The following is a 21,098-nucleotide window of genomic DNA, read 5'->3' as shown; positions in this document are numbered from 1 at the left end:
GCGAACAGCAGGGACGAGGCATCTAGTGTTTATATTAGGGCTGTAGCGAAGCCTCGACGAAGTCGACGGCTCGATTCTAAAAATTTGTCGACGTCAGATCCGGAAGTCGACGCACCGCGCCCACTTGTTGCATCCCCAGGAGTTTGTAAATAGAGGAAGAATCTGCCTGTTTTTCCTCTAGTTCGCCCTCTTCTCCGCCTTCACTAACATCTCTGCCAAATACCGAAGACCCGGAACAACGTCCGTCCACTACTAGATTATTTTCCTGTTTTGCCCGCCTTCGTCTCCCGGCAACGGACAACAACTTCCGGGGTCAGATGCGCTGCTTCGTGTCTATCGCAGATGTAGAAAATCACCGGGAGCGCTTCTCCCTTCATTAAGGAGCTTCTTTCAGACATGAGGAGAGCTGTTTTGGTGGTAGCAGTCTCTCCTCCGTGCTGGTCTGTTTGCTGCTGGGTGTTTTTGGTTTATTTAAACTTGGTAACTTGAACTTAACGTTGGTAAAGCTACTGTTAGCATCTTCGCTAACAGCTTCTTGCGTTGGGATAAGCCGTTACGTTTTGGTTTAGAGTTCATCTTTTTTGTGGTGTAGATCTCCCTTTTATTACATTTAGAGTGTTGTGGGTTTTCGGTTTAGTGTAAAATATCACCTGAGTTTGGTTTAACCCGTAACACCACTCGCCTCACGCACATAAGTGACCAAAACAAAGCAGCATGGAGACACTCCATCTTCTACCACCTCTCAGGCAGCAGCCTGCACTCCCAAGTTCTACACGTCACCAGAACATAACCAACCGCAACACAATAAAAGCAGTGTTATACAAAATGGAAGGCCTGTAGTGTTTATTCTCTTACAGTAAGAATTTATCAATTTTTTTGAGGAATTTATTTGAGATTTTCTGGTTTTTGTTAATTGTGCAATAGAAAAATAATCATTAGATTAATTTTCTAAATAGTCATTAGAATAGTCGACTATTCGATAAAATAATCGTCAGAATAATCGTTTTAAAAATAATCGTTTACCCCCAGCCCTAGTTTATATACATATCTATGCTGTAATTGGCCAGCCAGAATTCTGCTTGGGGCTGCGGAGGTTCCAAAGGAGCGTTCCTAGACCAAACTTTGCAAAGCAAGGATCTGGTCTAGTTAACTAGGCTAGAAAACAACGTTTCAAGACCTAAACTGGCTATTGGAGAAGTACGGTGCCTGTATTTATTACACATGATTGGTAAGAACTCAGCAAATCACTTCTTAGGAAGATTATAAATAGCTTTTAGGACCTTTTTTGGTCAAATTAAAGTCTGATTTCTGCAAGATTTTTTACTCTTTTCATTGGCAAACTGGATTTTGCTTCTGTTGCATACTTAACTACTGCATGTATCTGAAGGCCGTCCACAGATTTTAAATCATGTTAAGGTCAGGGACGGTGAGGGTCGTGACGAAACATTCAGCTTGTGCCTCATGAGGGAGACCCATTGTGATTCTGAGGTGTGTTCAGGATCATTATCCTGTTGTTAAATACATTTTCAAGAGTTGTTACAAATGCTGCAAAATTAGCATGCTGGAATAGAATCCATTTGACCTTCTGTCAGTGGAAATGTTCTTCAGGCAGCAAAACAAACCACTTCAATTCATCTTTTTAAAAGCAGAATTAAAATTTGTGATATGAATGTGTAACTTGTGTGCCAACATTGGATGTTTGCACCAACACAATAGGATTGATTTAGCTATTAGAATTAAATATCTGCAAGCAGGTTTATTTCTTCAAATATCCACTTAAGAATAAACGTTGCAAAAGTGTGCACATTTGTGTGTAAAAATGGGTTTCCTGCAGACACTGTCCAAATTAAGGGGCTGCATCCTTTCAAGTTCACATTTCAAATTATGTATATTATAATAAAAACAAGCTAAGTCACGTAGATCTCCATGTACTTTTTTGTTTGTTTGTTTTAACTTTTTTTTTGTCCACAGCAAAAAATAAACAGCTATGAAAATGATTTATTGTTTGGAGCTTTTAAATCATTTAGCGGAAGTAAGACTTAAAGAATATTACAAATAAAAAAGAAACAATATTAATATTCATGTAAAATCATGGCATAATTTTCAGTTTCCTAATGTGCACATTGCTTTAAGATTTATGGACTAAAATATGTTCAACCAAACGGTTGACTGGGTTCATTTTCATTCCCGTTTTTGTACCTAATTTTTATTTTAGCTTTTTAAGTGTTGTTGTTTTTACTACAAGGATGCTACCCCTGAATTTGGACATAGCCTCATCTTTCATTGTGCAGCTCTTCTTCTGGCGCCATTCCTACAGTCTAGAAGCTCTTTATGCAATATCAGGAATGCAGAACTGTCATGTACACAGGTGGCTGGAATGGCCAATCACACATTAGCAAGTATCAGCAGAGCCAATAAATGAGCTTATGGATGGTTAATGGCTAATGGGAAATTGGCTTTAACACAAGAAGTTGTTTTCCACTTGTTCCTAGTGCTCAACCAAACTATTTAATATAGTGTAATATTGATTTTGGACTGTAAAAAGCGCAGGAGACAAAATTTGAATAAGTGGGAGGGACATGTACACTGGATATTACAGTGAAATGTGTCAGGTGAATAATGTGTCATTTGTGGCATGTTACTTCCTTTAATGACTCGTTCAGAACGATAACAAGCAGCAAGCTGACAGCAAGACGGCGAACAACCACACTTCCTCTAATGCTGGAGGCATATTACCATATTAAGTGTAGTAAGTGCTCCCTACCATAAAACATCAAATTTGCTAATATCAGATTGGCAACATATTTCTTCACTTATCAAATGACAGTGTATGACTCGTCTTCACTTGGTATCTAGAATTGTCTTGCGCTGAGTTGGCAACAGTCATAAAACTTGTGGGAAATTACTTTTTGTTTTTAAAAATGGACTGCAGTAACCAAATTTGACCACATGATGTCATTCTTACTTTATTATCACATATTGCATCTTTAAAAGCTCAGGCTTCTATAATTACTTGTAAAAAGTCTGGATATTTTTACTTTTAAAATTTTGTTTAAAAAATATGATTTAGTTTTTCAAAGGTCACATTTTTTCCCACTCTCTTGTTTCTGTTTTTATTGTTTTCAAATGAGTTTTTATCATAGGCGTCATTTTAACCGGGGACGCCGGGGACATGTCCCCGGCAAAATTTGTGATTGGCAGCTGTGTCCCCCCCCCCCCCCACTTTCAAAGAAGCCTGCTGATGAGGATTTTTGTTTTACCAGCTCAGATCTTATACCAGGGGTCGGCAACCTGTTCCCATCAAAGAGTCATTATTACCCATTTCCCACAGTAAAGAAAACGCTGGGAGCCACAGCGGCCGCAGCATTGTGGGCGGGGCCTACCCTCAGACAGCAGAGCGCTGCTCACAACCAGGTGACAGCAGCCGGTACCGGTCGCTCGCATGGGCGTCGCACCCGTGGGGGATTCAACACCCACACTTTTCCAGCTGTTTTGCTCACCTCCACACCTGTCTGGTTTCTCTATGTCGCACTCACTCTGTTTGCCTCATCTCCTTCTTCACCTCCCGCTTCTGACAGCCGATGTCGGGTTTCAAGGAGAGCAGGAGAGGGAGGGACGGAAGAGCTCGACTGAATTCATAATTTTACATCTTGACATTAGCTGTACAAAGTCTGAGTTTGATAAAGTGAAGAACAACAATTTGCAGAGGTTTACAACAGGCGCGGTTTTCATTTTTGGGTGGGCCACGGTAATTCTGGATGGGCCTTAATAAGCAGCGACTTCAGTGAAGCAGGCAGGACGCGCTAGAAAATTTAGTTTAAAAAGACGTCATAAATGTGTTCCACCATCATTTTTATTTCTAAAATATGAAGTAAAAACTCACAATTAAATTTTCATTCATTTGTCATTAATATGTAGTCTACACCCGTGCGTTAAGTGGACCATCTTCCAGTAAAAACAAAGCTTCCAGCCCACCTCTCCAAATGCGTAAAATGTGCATCAGCCGCTAGTTAGGCGCGTCGCGTGCACCGTCAGCTGTCAGCCCAGACAAGAGCAGAGCAACTAGAGAAAGAATAGAGGATAATTCTGTCTGGATGTGGATGGAGATTACATTTTACATCAGCCTGATCATCATTTAAATACGTAACCCATCACCTGTCTTCTAGTCCACGCTATCAGCATTATTTTAATTGGTTTGTGTGTGTGTGTGTGTTTTCCACTTCAAACACTGGTCTAACCAACCAGACCAGTGTGTCCAGTAACATTAATGTTACAATTAAACAGTTACACTTCATGTAGGCTAGGAACATTCCACCTGCCGTGGCCCGACCGCTTCTGCTCCACATAAACTTTGTGCGTGATCAAATGTCTCTACAGGTGCTTTCTGAGCTGAAGAGGCTATTCTGCCTCAGACTGGATGCGTCATGCGTCTCCATATTAGAGACGGGAACAAGCGCTGTTCAGCCAAAGTTTCATAATTTCATAAAAAGAACATTTTTCCAGGTGACACATCCCTCAGGGAGACCGGGTTTCCAGAACGCTTCAGTGGGAGGAAATCGTATCGCATGCACTGTGGTTCTGCGCTGCGAATCCCTCTACAGATCTTCAGCCCACTGTCCACCGTGGGCGCTCCGAGCCGCACTGAACACAGTGTCCAGTATAAAGCTCTGATGTTCTGATGGGAATCAAGTTACCTCTGCGATGTGCCTAATGATTAAAATGTCAGCTCATCCATGCGCATCAGTGTGCGTCGGGGTAATTCTTTCAAAACAACCAACATCCTTGAGTTTATCCGTCAATATGTGGCAAGGTGGAGAAATGAGGGCCCGGGCGGGATTCGATCCCCAGACTCCCAGGTGAGAGTCATACGCTCTAACCAGTCAGCCAAAGGGACATTCCGTTGGCCAAGTAGCCAGGGCGCATTATCTATCGGGACACTGTGACAGGACACTCACACTACCACACCTGATTATGAAACTTTGGCTGAATAGTGCTTGTTCCTGTCTCCAATGTGGCGACGCATCCAGGAACCTGTCTGAGGAGAAGCCCAGAATCAGACATCCTTCAGCTCAGAAAGCGCATATGATTACGCACAAGCGTGACCCGTCAACCCAGTCTCACAGTAAGACCGGGTTGGACCTGTTCAGGTTTACGCAGACAATCTTTACATTTAGAATTGGCATAGAGATGTAAAATTAATGCAGTAAAATATAAAGCTTTTTATTTAAATATCCATTCATTATTTTACAAGCACAGAGAGCGCATCAGATGGATGGAAGAGCCGCATGCGGCTACAGAGTCGCCGACACCTACTCTATTGTCCCCAGCAATTTTTAAACCCCACTCAAGTGTATGGTTATTGTCCCCAGCAATTCTGAAAACAAACTGACGCCCTTGGTTTTTATGGCAACTTTTCCGTTTACACAGAATTTTTTTAAAATAAAATGCTAAAATTTGATCTTGGTAATATTCCATAGAACACAAAGGATTTAATAAACCTGTAAATGATCATACTTCTGATCTTACCTCTATGCTGTTTAGACTCTAATGACAATATTTTCTCTGTGTTTTGCAGGTCAGCAGCACTCCAGCTTGTATAAAAGCGTTGACAAAGATGCTTTACTGCCCTTATTGTCAGGGCTCAATAGGAGTAAAACCCTGTAAGAATTACTGCCTTAATGTGATGAAGGGCTGCCTTGCCAATCAAGCTGATCTGGATCCAGAATGGAACCAGTACATCGGTAAGTCAAGCATCATTCTAGTTATTTTCATTTCAGTTCCTCCCCCTTTTGGGCCAGGATGAGTTGCTGTATTAATGACTGCACGTCGCTCTGTAATGTGGCCAAATTGAATTAATGGACATGGATGATACACTGAAAAAGCACAGAATGTGAGCTCTCGCTTTAATGAAGCACTTAAAAGATTCAATTTCCACTCTGACAGTTCCCGCTGTTGTTGCCTTGACCAGTGTTGGCTTTTAATTACAAACTGGAAAGTGTCGTGCTTTCAACTTTAAAATAAGAACGCGTGACACTTTTGAGTCCCTCTCTCAAGCAACAGTAAACACCTTGTTGCTGACAAACTAATGGTTTATAGAGGGAAAAAAACATGTGTATTCTGAGTCACAGAAGGAACAGCAACATAATTTTTACATTCCACTGAGTTTAAAATATCTGTGATTTGAATCATTTTTATTTTATTAGCATTTTATATTACAGCTGTGTGGTAAGACAATAATAAAAGGATAATAAATAAATAAATAAATAAATAAATATGCAAAACTGAGGTATTTAATAACTGATTACCAAATAAAACTTAGGTAATTAATAGGCAGTGATATGGAGGGGCTTTAGAAATATTCTGAGTCCTTTACCATGAAATATCAACCATACCAAGTCTCACATTCATACTTGTTATAATGACATTTTACTTCAGACTTACAGCGTATACCACATGTACATAGAAATGAGGGATGCACCGATACCAATACCAGTACCGGCATCGGTAAAAGTTAACCAATACCAATGCAGCTGCTTGAATGTGGCTTCACTGTAACTTGTCATTTCTGTTCACCTAATATTTTAGTTTTGTGATGATTTCTATTTATATATTTTACTTTTATCTACTCACAATCTTTTCCTGTTGAAAGCAGAGAAGAAAATAAAACCTGTATTCCAATCCATTACATTTTTTTGTGTAGTAGAAGTATCGGTATAGGTAATCGGTATCGGCGAGTACTCAGAACCATGTATCAGTATCGTATCGGTTTGGAAAAAAGTGCTATCGTTGTGTCCCTAATAGAAATAAATAGAACTGATTTATGTGTAGGGGACCACCGTGTAGGGAGGCATTTCGTCTACACAGATCAAAGAGTTTGCCTTCCCACGAAGGGATGCACCAGTATCATTAGTCTAATGTTACCGCAACACATGACCAATAAGCTTAAACCAGCGAGTGATAAGGAAAGAATAAGAAAACAAACAGTTGTTATGAATTCTTTTGAAAAAAGTGACTGAATTGTGTTCTATGCAATGTTCTGACACGATTTTACTTCATTTGTGTTTTTCAACACAATGCTCACAGTTATTCATTAAGGGTTTCTTTGAGCTTGCCTTCTCTTCTGGGTAAATTTACTGTCTCTGTGAAGAGTTGGTGCCCGACACTCTAAGAAATAATATGTTGAATTAACAAGTTGTGTCAACTGGTTCCACTAATCCTAGGTGCTTAAATGTAAAGGGTAATGCTAACCCTATAGCCAGTTGACGTAACTTGGTTAAGTTAAATGAGCATTTCATTTTTAGAGTGTATTGTCAGCTGCACTTGATTTATCCTGGTTGCATTATTTAAATCCAAGTATGACCCTGATGTATGTCGTAATCAAGTAATTAACTGAATATTACTTTGTTAGTTATAAAATATTTCCTCATTATTACTGTTTGAAATGCAATAATTACCCCCATCCTTGCCATCTTGTTATTATAATAGATCATAAGCTATTATGATTAAATCTAAAGAAAAATCTTTCAAACTTTGAAGAATTGATTCCGATAAAAAACGATTAAAACATGCAGGATTTTTAACGACCCGTTTTAAACACCTTCAGGGTGAGTTGCCTTTGACTCACCCGACCTCCCGTCCTGAAAGATATTAAATCCAGCGTGTTATATATTTTCATGTAGGCCTACATTATGCTGCTTTATGTGTTTGTTGTCATTCTTCTAACTTTTCCTCCATGAGAAAAAAAAACATGATTTTATTCATGGGATTCTGCTCTCCTGCTGGGCTAAATGGTGACTGATAGGAGAGAAGAAGTGCACTGCAGGGAGCCTCAAGTTTTCTGAGAAGTTCAGAGGAAACTTGTCAGCTCCAACACAAAGAATACAAATATAAATCTGTGAAATGTATAGATTTATTTCATATTTAATACAATGCCAGGTGATTCCCAGTCCTCTTGATGGACCGATACAAAACTGATGTCTAGCATTTGACTTTTTGATGAGGGCTCTTCCAAAAATGCTTTTTTTTTATTACCAAAGGGAAAGAAATTTTGTTTAGATAATAGAAAAATATGAAACAAAAAGATTTTTTCCATTAACGACAGAAATATCATTTTATTATTGAGTCATTCTGACTCCATATCAGAACATTTAATCAGAAATTAAGCATATTTAGACTCACAGTAGGTGTGAATAACACATGAGTTAAAATGCTTTCTTTCTCTAGCAGAATGGTAAATAGCAACACGTTCTCACACCCAAAGAAAAATGGATACTGTGTGAGCAAGCAAGGGTTTGTTTCCGACGCGTTGGGTTGGGACTCCCAATGTATCGGGAGGCGACGCGCTGTGCCAGAGCATCGGTTTCAGACACCAGCAGTAAAACGCACATTTCATCGACATTTAACCTCTAACCTCTAGCTACTTAACCTTCCCCTTACCCCTGAGACTGTGTCTCTTGGGGGGCCCTTTGGGGGGAACTCCGGGAGTATGAGGTACCGAGCCCTCTGATACGGGCTACGTCCCTGTATGACTGATGGCAGCTTGGTCCTCATTGCCAGCAGCAGTCGGGCTCTTTCGCAGTGAGAGTTGGATTGCGCCAAGGCTGCCTCGATTCTGTTCGTAACTTATATGGACAGGATTTCTAGGCATAGCCAAGATATTGAGGGGATCTGTTTTGGTGACTTAATGATCAGGTTTCTCTGTTGGCTTCATCAGACCATGAGCTCCAGCTTTTGCTGTAGCGGCTTCCAGTCGAGTGTGAAGCAGCTGGGATGAGAATCAGCTCTTCTAAGTCCGAGACCGTGGTCTTGAGTCAGAAAATGATAGAAAGCCTTCTCCAGGTCAGGGATGAGGTCCTGCCTCATTTGGAGGAGTTTAAGTATCTCGGGGTCTTGTTCATGAGTGAGGGAAAGATGGAGCGTGAGATCGATAGGCAGATTGGTGCTGCGTCTGCAGTGATGCAGGCGAAGAGAGAGCTGAGCCGGAAGGCAAAACTCCTCTGTTTACCGGTCGATCTACATTCCTACGTAGATATTTCCTCACCTATATGGTGACACGCTTTGGGTAGTGGCCGAAAGAACAAGATCGCAGATACAAGCGACTGAAATTAGAGATAGGCTGAGAAGCTCGGTCATCCGGGAGGGGCTCAGATTAGATCCGCGACTCCTCCACATAGAGAGGAGCCATTTGAGGTGGCTCAAGCATCTGGTCAGGATGCCTCCTGAACGCCTCCTTAGTGAGGATTTCCGGGAACGTCCAACCAGGAGAAGACCAGAAGGAATGCCCAGGACATGCTGGAGGGACTCTGTCTCTTGGCTGGCCAGGGAACACCTTAGGATTCCCCCAGAGGAGCTGACCCAAGTGGCTGGGGAGAGGGAAGTCTGGGCCTCTCTGCTTAGGTGGCTGCCCCCACGACCGACCCCAGATAAGCGGAAGAGGATGGATGGATGGATATTATCAGAGGGGACCCTGCATGTATTGGTTCTTATCGGTATTGGAAAAATAAGACTATATCAATATATCAGTTATTGGTAAAATAATAAGTCAGTATCAAACATCCTTGGTTTAAATAAAAACAAATTCAAAAAAGTAAAAAAAAATATTTAAAAGATAACTATTTAAACAGCTGATGACTGGTTCTAATATCCCCATGAACAGCTGATTTTTTTTATAAATAGTTGAATCAAGTGAACTACAGTAAATCAAACAGCGTTGCTCCCCTTCATAAGCTCGACTGGGAAGTCTTTCATGCAGCTCTGAGAACGTTTCCCTTCCTGTAGATTTAGTTGGACTGTCTCTCTTCCCTCTTCATCTAATCCCTCACCGACTCAGTGAAGCTGAGATCGGGGCTCTTTGGGGACGTGCCATCTGTTGCAGCGTTCATTGTTCTCTGTTTTCAACTGAAAATAGCTCCGACTGCATGTTCGGGGTCATCGGCATGTTTCAGAATAAATCAGGAGACAATTGGAATAATGCTGCTGTTAGGTGGAAAGCCTTCAAAGACGTATTTGCATCAGGAAATAAACGACACATATCCTGAGGTTGTTTTTCACTTTAAGTGTTTCTTGATTAAAAGGAAGAGAAATGCAGCAACAGGTCCCTCATATTTCAGCGTTGTCTTTAGCTCATTAAGTGTGCATTAGCAGATTAAGCCATCAGCAAGATTCTGTGTCATCAATGTCTGTTTTCTGGATAAATGTTTTCTCAGAGCTCTGAGCTGCTGTTTGTTGCTCTGTCTGCAGAAAAAAAGCTTCTATTTTTTTTTCTTGATACAAGTTTTAGGTCAGTCTTTGGGAAAGCCTCTGGGATGATATGGACCAGTGAATCAGAACCACCACATAGAGGGCGGAAAGCTGCAAAGACCTTGAGTTGATTCTCAATGAGATCCGCAGCAACTTTGGGTTGAAAACTTCGAGGACAGCTGTTTTAACAGAGTTCAGCTCAGCAGTTATCTAGAGGTAGATACAACAGAGTTACTAAGAAAATGTAAACCTGAAAGTTATTATTGATAATATCGAAGAATTACTCAGTTCAGAAATGATTACTAAAACCAGCAAAAGTGTTTCTAGATTTGCAAAATAAAATAATCAACCTTTAGTCATTTTTAGGTGCACGATGAGCTGCTGCATTCTGGCAGCAGGCAGAACAAGACTGACAGATGTCATCTTGTGTTAAGTTTCCCTGGAAGCAGAGGAAACAGAATAATCATCGAATCCTACGCCCCCTCCCCTGAGAATCGGTGCAGGTTTCAGTGTGTGATCTTGTTTTCTGAGCTCTGCAGTCACTAATTTTTGTTCTGGATTAGCTGCACCGGGTATTCGAACATGAGGGCAGAGCAGAGCCCGGCTCACGAGTGGGAGTAAACACAACAATCCGCAGAGCTGAACACAGAGAGAGCATCGTCAAGGGCAGCTTGAAGCACAAGACAGCTGTAGATCAGCCAAATATTTCTAAAAGTGTTTTCTCTGAAGGGCATGCTTGACATTTACGCTGCGTTTGAGGTGATATTAAACTATACAGCTTTAACTGAGTCCAACAGATGGATACTGAGTGATTTAACCCTAGTTAACAAGTCTGTGAAATAGAAATAGGCTAAATTTACCTGCAACATTTGTGTTGTTACTCATCCAAAAAAGCGATACGGTAAAGTACTAAAAGTACAGTAGTAGGCTAATAGCTGATAGCAAAGCTGGTTAAAAGGATTATAGTTACGGAGCTTACACGTTGGGTCAGTACAGTCGGGCACCGGACCAGAATTGTGTTTCACACCAGGGTCAGATATGCGTTTTCCATTCTGAGGTGACTCTTTTTCAGAATTCATCCTCGAAGGTCCAACAGGGACAGAGGGGACGCTACGGACTGATTGGCCGGCTGAAATTCACGCCTACCGACTCCGATTGACAAGTAGAATCAACCAGCGGGAGCTCTCGCATGCGCAATTCATTTTCATCCTGGATGCTGTTCAGTAAAGATCTCTGTCTGTGGCACGGAGCTCTCGCTAAGTGGGAGTGAGAAAAGAGAGCCGTGTGTGTCCTCTGAGCTCTCGCCACAGCTGCTCAATGGGAGGAGAGAGCAGTGAGCGTGTGTGTGAGTGAAGTGAAAACTATATGTGAACGAAAACTTCCTGTGCGAGACCGAACTGACGCGATCCTCCCCCGATCGTACTAACCCTAATGTGTAAGCGTCAATATTGTCTAGTTTTTATCGTTAAATTAGATTATTAGTAATATAATTCGTTAATTTTGGCATGTCTTTAGTTTCAAAACATCAACACATTGCACGTATGTCACCTGATCACGTGTTTCCGCCATGATGGATGTCAACCAGGAGTAATGGGAGCATTGAATCGACAGCAAAAGCGGCGATTGAGATTATTTTCATGCCATTTCACTTGTTAGAATGAGCAGCACACATTGCTAGTATCCAGTATTAAGATCAATGTTATGGCCGATAACAGATATTTGCCGATACCGATATACTGACATTAATGCTTCTAAAATCAGCAGATTTTGTATAAAATGAAATGTATTTAAGCTGAATTAACGTTATTATTCACACACAACACACACATTTACAGTTCTGAGATGATTTCATTCACTGTTCACGTAACTAAACAATTACACATCACCCCCTCACCCTCTGAAACAGGGTGAGGGGGTGATGTTCTATGTTCGTGTGTTGAGTTGGCGTTCGGTTTCTCCTATGTATGTTTTATTGCAGAGTTTGCATGGGATTTCGTAGATGACTCCATATTTAAGTCCAGCTGGTATCTTGTCTTTCGGGTGTACTAGTCTGTTTCTAACTGTTGTGTATGGTTTTGTTGGTGTGTTTATGTTGTGTTTTTTCATTGTTGCTCTTATTTTTTTCTGTTATGCCTTTGATGTATGGTAGGGTTATCACTGGTTTTGGTTCTTGTCTTTCTGGGTTTCTGGTTCTTTGCTTAGATTGTTCTTTTCTTTCGGTTGTTGTTTGTTGTTTTCCTTTGTTTATTGCCCATGTCGGGTATTCGCAGGTCTTTAAAGCATATTGTATGTGTTTGTCCTCTTGTTTACGGTCTCTTTCTTCTGTTATCATGTTTGCTCGGTGATATAGTGTTCTGATTACTGACATTTTGTGTATGGTGGGGTGTTCTGATGTCCATAATAAATTTACGAAATCCCATGAAAACTCTGCAATAAAACATACATAGGAGAAACCGGACGCCAACTCAACACACGAACAATAGAACATAGAAAGGAGTGCGAGAAAGAAACAAGTCGAAAACACACAAGAGCAGCAAAAGAAGAAGCAGAAAGCACAATAAAGTAATCGGCCGTAACAGATCACTGCACAAGAGAAAACCACATAATGGACTGGGACAACACAAGGATCATAAACACCGAACAACAGAAATACAAAAGATGGATAAAAGAAGCAATAGAGATAAGGAGACGTGGATGCGGGACTCATTGGATCGCGCATAGGACTGCCCGCGGATAAACGGAGTAGGAAGTGTCGCCACCATCAGCGTCAGCTCTGAGGAAGTTTGTAGCCGCAAATGAAACCATCAGCAAGGTAAAGAGAAACCTTATCTGTGTTTTTGGCAGTGAACAGTTGGATTTAAAATGACGACTTTAGTCGTCAGTGGCAGTGAATGAGTTAACATGTACTTTCCTGGTAAAATAACCATTTACACAAAATTAAATTGCTAGGCCACACTCCCCCCACGCATTGCCACAGTCAACAACAGAGCGCAAAACAACAGACTCTAGCTCCAAACGTCTTTACGTGTTTGTTTGTTTTTTTTGGGGGGGGGGGGGGGGGGGGGGATTCTGGTCCTAAAGTTGAAGTGATAGATCCTAACCCTTTAAAAAATCTTCCAATGTTTAGGGAGGTTCTTAGTTTCTTCAAGAGTCTCAGGGTTTCACTCTTGCATTGCTGGAATTTCAAATATTAAAAAATACATATGAAAACATTTTGAACAGATATAATCTGAAAGATTTGTGACCAAATTGCTACAAGAGCATTTTCAAATGTTGCAGTTTCTTTGTGATAATGTCATATGGCCAACATCACCTTACAGTACCATCCTTGTTTATTTTTAATGATATGAATACCAATTCTGTATAATGTTTCAATCCTTAACTAGTTCTAGTTACTAACCCTCAGTATGAAACAATAATATAGCTGAGGGGATTCAGCATGCATCTGTAGCATGGTTATGGTGGCTTACTGTAGCAGCCTATGAGAGTCCTCAGTGGAGTCTGCTTGAAAATTCATTATATGGTCACCTTTGTGAGTTTGTCATCAAATATTTGAAGCAGGACTGGCCATGCTGACCTCATAGGCTACGACCTCATCACACTTGTGTTATCATGTTTGAGTTATGTTATCTATTCTATAGGATGTTGTCTGCAACCATACAGTCCAAGACATCTGCACCAGGAAGGAACACAGAGCTCAGTGTGTTCATCATCATCATCATGGGATCTTTCTGCTTGGTGTCCATTATAAAAGTACAGAAAAGCATCTAATGGATGCGGAAATGATCAAGAAACACCCTTGCTGTTCACCGAGTGTTGTGCAGTGGTGTTTTTCCAAATTTTCTGCAATTCAGCTAAAGTTTTAAACATGAATCTACAACATATTAATGCTGTTTAGTGCAAGAAATCTGTCTTGGTTATGCAATGATCTCATTTGTTAAGGTTTGAATCATTATTTAAACGTATGTCAGTGTTTTATTTACTCCAAATAAATCTCATATAATAAACAGCACAAAAGTTGTAAACATCCCCCTAAATGTATACGCGGAATCAGTCAGAAAATGCAAACTGTTGTGTTGTTTTTATAAAGATTTATGTCTGTTGATATCTGCAGAATGCTGCTTGCCTTCAAAACCTAACCAAGCCTACCATATACATGCAATACAATAAAATATATAAATAAGAAACGACTTTAGACACAACTTCCACTCACTTTGGATTGGTGCCATTAATCCTGCAGCAGCTCTCTTTCTGTCTTCATCAGGGTTCTTGTCAATTGGATTATTATTCCCTGGTGCAGAAGAAATGCCAGTTCTATATGTTTTGGCTCTGGCATTTCATGCTCATTACAGGCTAAAAGGTTTTCAATTAGCTTGCCTTCTAAGCATTAAAAAATCATTGATTCTGTTTGGAGTTAAATTGTCAGAAAGGACAGAGAAATAAAAGTTAAATAGAAACGCCACATGGATTCTGATATGCTGAAAGCTACTGTTTTACAGTGTGGTTGTAAATCAAATTAGATAGATGAGGAAAGTCCAGCTTCACGGACCAACACGTTCTTTTTGAGTCTCGTCGCTTTTGTTCAAACCATCCTCACGTACCAGCTTCACCGACCAGAGAAGATGTGGGAGGTGAAGATTAATCCATCAATCTAGAGCCAGAGGCTATGCTGCTGAGAGAAGCATATATTTTCTATAACCATGCAAGAAGTAACACTCTCTCATTAAAATAATTCAACAATCTGTGAGAAGTTGAACATAAAGAAACACATGCCAGGTCACGTTAACACAAGCCTTGCCTCACCTTATCTGCAGTTTCGGCATGATGCACAAAGAAGCTGTTCTGGCATTTAGCCAGAGGCAAACTAAGACAGGTGTGGGTGTGAAAGCAGGGCTGTAGTTGTAGTTTTAAATATTAAAATCTTTCTGAATTTTTTATGCTTTTGTTTTACAGAGGAACAAAGAAATAACATGTTTTTGTTTTAATTTTAGGTTATTTGTTGTGTAGACTGATTTTATGACAACATGCTGGCTTGGAGTGCGGGGTATTTACACTGTGGTCAGTCCGGTCTGGGTCAGGCGGGGTCGTTGCATTTACACTCATGCATTGTTCTTGCAGAGCCGACCACTTTTTCAGCCTTGATTTCCTGTGATTCTGTTTTGTCTGAGCCAATCATACACACCCACCTATCATCTTTGGGTTTAGAGCTGGACGATATAGAAAAAATATATATCGATAACAATTTTTTATATTGATCGATGCTAATTATTGAAAAATATTTTCTAAATTGTAGAAAATCTATTTTACGTGCAGCTCTGGCCATTTTATTTTTGGTATTTTTATTTTTTCTCCGCCTCTTCTCGCTGAGACATCTTGCTGCCTCATGCTCTATTTTGGCGTGAGAAGGAGAGGGCCTGGTGACATAGCGTTCCTGAGTCTGTGGTTTTGATTGGTTAGGAGTAAGTAGTGAGTCTAGTATGCTGATATCTGATAGGTTATAATGAAAAAAGGAAACTTGTTTATCGAAGTTTTATCAATCCATTCTTTTTTCTATCGCACCACGTGTCTATTGATAGATATTTTGAATTATTGAATTATCGTCCAGCTTTATGTGGTCTAATTGGCTGGCTGAAGTTTTCACTCTCACGCCTACCTGCTAGTGGGAGCCTCTAATTGGTGCAGGTTGGGCTGTTCCCACCTGGCCCAGGTCGAGCTGACCTAAGTGTAGAGCTAATAGGGAGCAGAACACAAATGTTAGCCATATCATTATGACCACGTCAAGTACATTTGGCATACTAGATGAAAGTCATCTCCAGCACAAACCTTATGCACTAACTGTTTTTGGTTTTAAATTTTCCCTTTTAAGTTAATGGCCTGTTTTTGATATAGCGCCTTCAAGAGTCTAAAGCCTAGGGCGCATCGGGGCGGACACTTAACTCCTCTGTCACTGTTGCCCTTATGCCTACCATTTTCTTTTAGTGGTCAACCCAGTTTGTCTCCAGAACATGCACGTAAAGCCTGCTTCGCACGGTGGGATAATCAGCCCCCTCCGACAGTCGTATGGTTGTGTACTATTAAAGTGGATTCCTGATGCTGTTTAGCTGAAAGTCAGATGGGGTTTTTTTAGTAAACCTGATGCTGTTCCTCTACAAGCAGACATCCGTTTGCACTTATGTAAAACATTGTTTTCCTGGGACCTGAGGATGTTCTAAAACATGAATAAGATGTCCTGGAGCTTCGCTATCTTTAGTTGTCTTTGCTCCAACACACCCGAGCCAATGGTTGAATCATCTCTCCAGTAGCTCATGAAGCTCTGCAGTAGCCTGTTAATCACCTACTGATTAAAATCAGCCATGTTGGATGAGTGAAACACGTAAAACCCACTGGATAGGATGGGGCCCTCCAGCACAGGATTGCTCATCCAAGTTCCAAAATGAAAACCGTATGCTAGACCCTTCATTTACAAAGGAGACCAAATATTGTCATTTTTGTTATTTTCCTTTTATTGTTGGTGGTGTGCCTTAATATGACTTTGGTTTTAATGATGCATATACCTCATACTATAAAGTGCTTTATGAATAAATAATTAATTGATTTCCCATAAGACTGTGAATACATAAACCTACTAACCCTAACATACTTTGTAAGTTCATTGCCAAACGTTAACTTCATTTACATAAAGCTCATATTCTCAAATATGCTTCTGGATACTGCAACTGATTGAATATGCATCTGCAGTTATAATAGAAATATAACCTAAACAGAGCTTGAAGGTCACACTGTTGCACTGAAATAATCCAGTCTGAATAAATAATTAAATGAACTCTGCTGAGTGGCCAGTAACTAATCCATTTGTTCCCACAGGAGGGCCTAATCCATGCTGGCTTCTTCTTAAGACTTCCTTTGTACATTTACTATTAAAAAAACATGCAAGCTATATTTTAACAGAGCTCAAAGAAAAGTAATTTACTGCAGAGTATTAGCTTAAAATAATGTGCATCCAATTCAATGAACATTTTTAAACATTGCTAATAACATTAATAACCATTCATTTTGCAAAGCAGGCCACGTGGAGTTTAACGGGATTAAAAGTGGGATTAGATTCTAATTAGATGAATTATGTGAGGCGTGGTGTGATTTATGAACTGCTGTCAGCTTGCTTACTGTATCTGAGGTTTGCTCTTTAGTCAGAATTCAAACACTGATCCACATCCTGGTCCTTTGAGAATTAGAAGATCAATACGCTATCAAGACATGGATGATCACGTTAGCAGTGCACACGTGCATCTTCCATTGTCTAGTGCTGAATGATCGAGAAGCAGGCTGTTTTTAACCGTTTTTTATATTTATGAACTATTTTCTTCAATTGATGTTTTCCCCTGTCGAAGCAGGGGGTGATAAATATGTCTTCCTTATTTCCTGATGCAAATATGTTAAAGCTTGTGTGACAAGATTATTATTAATATATTTTCCTTGTTTTGATGAGTTCCTCATTCTTGTGAGGAATCTTTCTTCCTCGCATGCTAAAATGTTTTTGCACCCAGCAAAGTGAACTGGTTGACTCTGCCAGCCTTTTAAATGCTTATTTGTTCATTAGTTCGTTCTTTCTGTATTTTTTTCCTTCAATCTTGTTGCACGGGTGTTTACAGCCTTTTGTTATTCCCTCTGGAGAGGCATGTCACCACTCTAGAAGAGATATGCATCGATTCTATCTGCTTATTTCTCCGTAATTAGGTGATTTGTTTCACTTGGTAATCGGAGGCAGTCACAACCTGTTTATTTCATTTCAACACACCAAACTCTTCCGTTTGCAGAGGGGGAGAAAATGGAAATCTCATAAATAGAATATTGACTAAAAATAACCCCAGGTTTTGAATGAAAGTCTGTCCTGTGCTGGTGGAGTTTTAATTTTCTCGTCTATAAATGCAAAACTGATATAACTTGAACTCCATCCCTTCCTCCATAATGATGCTGCGCCCTTTTTACGCAGACAGAGTGATGTCGGTTAAACATGCACCGGAATCCCATTTTGACAGGTCAAAGCAAATCATCCATGCAGGCTCTTAATCTCACTTCTGCAAACACACCTTTAGTGAGCGTTTTTATATCTCAGCTTGAAATAGATTAAACCAACTCTCAGAATGTTCAGACAAAACGATCGGAGATTCGTGAAGAATATGAATGAGTCAATGAAAGGCAAACTCAACCGGATTGATGCATTTCTACCAATGTGCAAGTGAAGGTATAAATAGGAATCTTCTGGAATGTTTTTGTATTGGAAGCATTAGTGCACCATTATGAAGAAACTCTGGGTAAACAGGTTATGCAAATATTAAAAATCATATCTGCAGATTTCTGCCTTTAGATCAGTAGATTAAAACTTTATTTTCCGAAATATGAGCACAGCAAACAGAAGCTGCACCAAAAAATATTGACATAACGGTAACCTGGCCTTTCACTGGCTGCGTAAGCAAGCTCCCTTCCCACCGGCAGCATTTCAGATGCAAAATAACGATGAAAGTGTTCCACATAGCTGGTCCCGCAATGCCACGAGATCACCGGTAAACTGCTGGACTGTGCATGATTTCTGGAGTTTACACGATAACAAGCAAGAACAAAGATGGCAGCATGTGTTCAAAAGGTCTGTGACTTGTTTTCTGTTGGCTGCAGAGGTTTCATTAGAAATTAAGTACTTTTTTATTTACTAATTAGGCAACAGGAAATTTCCATTTGTCTTTTATTTTGAAAGTTGCTGGATGTTTCACACTGCCTTACTTACTGTCTGGCCTGAGCTGAACTGCAAAATTTGACACATTTTGCAACCATAGGGAGAGAAATACACTTAAAACATAAGCAACATGTCCCTATACGCTTCTGGTAAACTTCCAAAACAGAAGGCTTTGCAGCTGCTGGAAACACACCCATCCATTGTAACGGCGACTGGTTGCTGCGTGATAGGTTTTGCGTACATTACGCAATGCTTATGCATCTGGTGAAAACACCCAGTGAGTCTTTAGCCTGGCAAGCCATCCTATAAATGTAAATGTAAAGTCTGGCTTTGTCCCATAGATAGAGCTCAGTCATAGTGGTGGTTTGTCTCTGCACACTATTGGGGAGAACAATGATCAACGTTCTGGACCATTTCAGGGACCAACCGAGTACCTGAACTGGGGTATGTACTTGAAAATGGACCATTAAAGCCACTGGGTTGGATTTGTGGTTAACTCATGCTGATTGGTTGTAACGGGAAATGGTAGCAGATGTGAAATAACAACTGGATGAGGCTCAGGCCAATGGGAGAACTGCTGAGGCTACAGTAGAGTGAGGCTATACCGACATGCAGAGCTAAATCATTTAGCTTCGGCTACAGTCTGTCCAGATTTCTAGGCTGGAAATGATCAATATTATAAGATTAACCTAACAAATAGTTCAGTTTTGAAGCTAGATTTCTTTTAAAATATTAAAACGATTTCATATCAGCCACCGGGTTTCAGTCCTGGTTTAATACATTATAATTTTGGCTGTTAAATAAACATCTTCAAAGTAACTTAATCTCACGCAGTTTTGCACAGTTTTTAGCACTCAGGGTATGAGGAGGGAGGGACTCTCAGCTATAGTAAGTTAAACTGAGCTCCTTTTCTTCAGAACAAAGTCGTTGCTAGTTTCTTCTTTTGATTTGCTATGCGGACCTTCCTGGATATGCTCAACCAGTCATTTGTAGATGTATACGTCAATTCATTTCTTTCTGAAAGTTTCCTAAAGGTCCATCTTTAGTGCCTCATCAGATATTTTCTACCTGACAAACAAGCCTTTAAGAAGCAGGCAAAAATAATCACCTGTTGAAAGAAACGTTTAGATATTCATTCATGTCTGCTGGCAGTACAGCTTCTGAAATGCCAACTAAATATCAAAACCCACCTGCGTGTGATATCAAACTGATTTAGGACCAGCACATCTCTATAAAGTCAGATGTGTGTTGGAAGTGAATTATGTTTCCTGTTCTGTTTTTGATTGTGTGGCCTGCGGATTTTGCTCAAAGGTTTTTAAGAGATAAAATCAAAAGACAGTCACATGAATTAACGAGAACAAGAGGGAGACCGGCTATTTCTGTATTTTTAATGAAGAATGTTATTTATGGTATTGATTTGTTGCACATAACAGATTGCATACATGCATGTAGTGGAGTTATTGATTACTTTAGCTAATTTTCCACATTTTCACATTATTAGAAATCTCTTTAACATCCTCCAAAAGCAAATCCCCGGAAATGTTTAATTTTCTTTAAACGTATATTAAAAAACAAGGAGTTAAGTGGCCAAAATGAGTTGATATGGAGTGGCAAAGTTAGCTTTTCCCAAGCTTTCAATTATATGAATACTAAATTCAACAGACACAATTGAAAAGTGTTTCTCACCTAAACAAAAGCAGGAAAACATTTCTTTGATGTTTCTATAAGAAGCAATGTTATTCCGTAGAGTAGCTTAGCTTTGAAGTAGCCATCCAAGAATTTTAGCACTTTTGTACGCAAAAATAATTGAAACGGTCACGTTAGCACTTTGTGATTAAACCTCAGAGACGTCTTAAAGCCTAATTAGTAAGACAATCTGATCCTGAATGGTTGATTATTGCACCGTGCTGCTCCCTTTGATTAGCACCGTGCTGCAGCTCCAGTGGTTTTAAGTCCAGCTAACGGTTGGTTTAGAGTGCTGGGACCTTTATTTTTCTGCTAAATTATAGAGCAGTAGTTTAAAAAGATTTAAAGTGGAAGCCTTTGACTTTATTTCTGAAGATAAAGTCTGAGTATTTTTATTTTCTGGGAATGAAATCACTTGACCTAAATGCAGCATTTCAACAGCAGT

General features: G+C 40.0%; 1 protein-coding gene across 2 annotated transcripts in view; it reads left to right on the top strand.

Annotated features, from left to right (window-relative positions):
- The window catches only part of gpc6b (glypican 6b), a 128,652-nt gene that overhangs the window by 59,248 nt on the left and 48,306 nt on the right, over positions 1 to 21,098 (top strand). For both annotated transcript variants that reach the window (XM_015966401.3, XM_015966400.3), the window contains exon 4: positions 5,576 to 5,741. In XM_015966401.3, the coding sequence (XP_015821887.1) occupies positions 5,576 to 5,741 (166 nt within the window). The remainder of the gene's footprint in view (positions 1 to 5,575; positions 5,742 to 21,098) is intronic.

The sequence above is a fragment of the Nothobranchius furzeri genome, chromosome 14 (genome assembly GCF_043380555.1).
Source record: "Nothobranchius furzeri strain GRZ-AD chromosome 14, NfurGRZ-RIMD1, whole genome shotgun sequence".
NCBI classification, from domain to species: Eukaryota; Metazoa; Chordata; class Actinopteri; order Cyprinodontiformes; family Nothobranchiidae; genus Nothobranchius; species Nothobranchius furzeri.
This window is presented reverse-complemented; position numbering and strand designations above follow the sequence as displayed.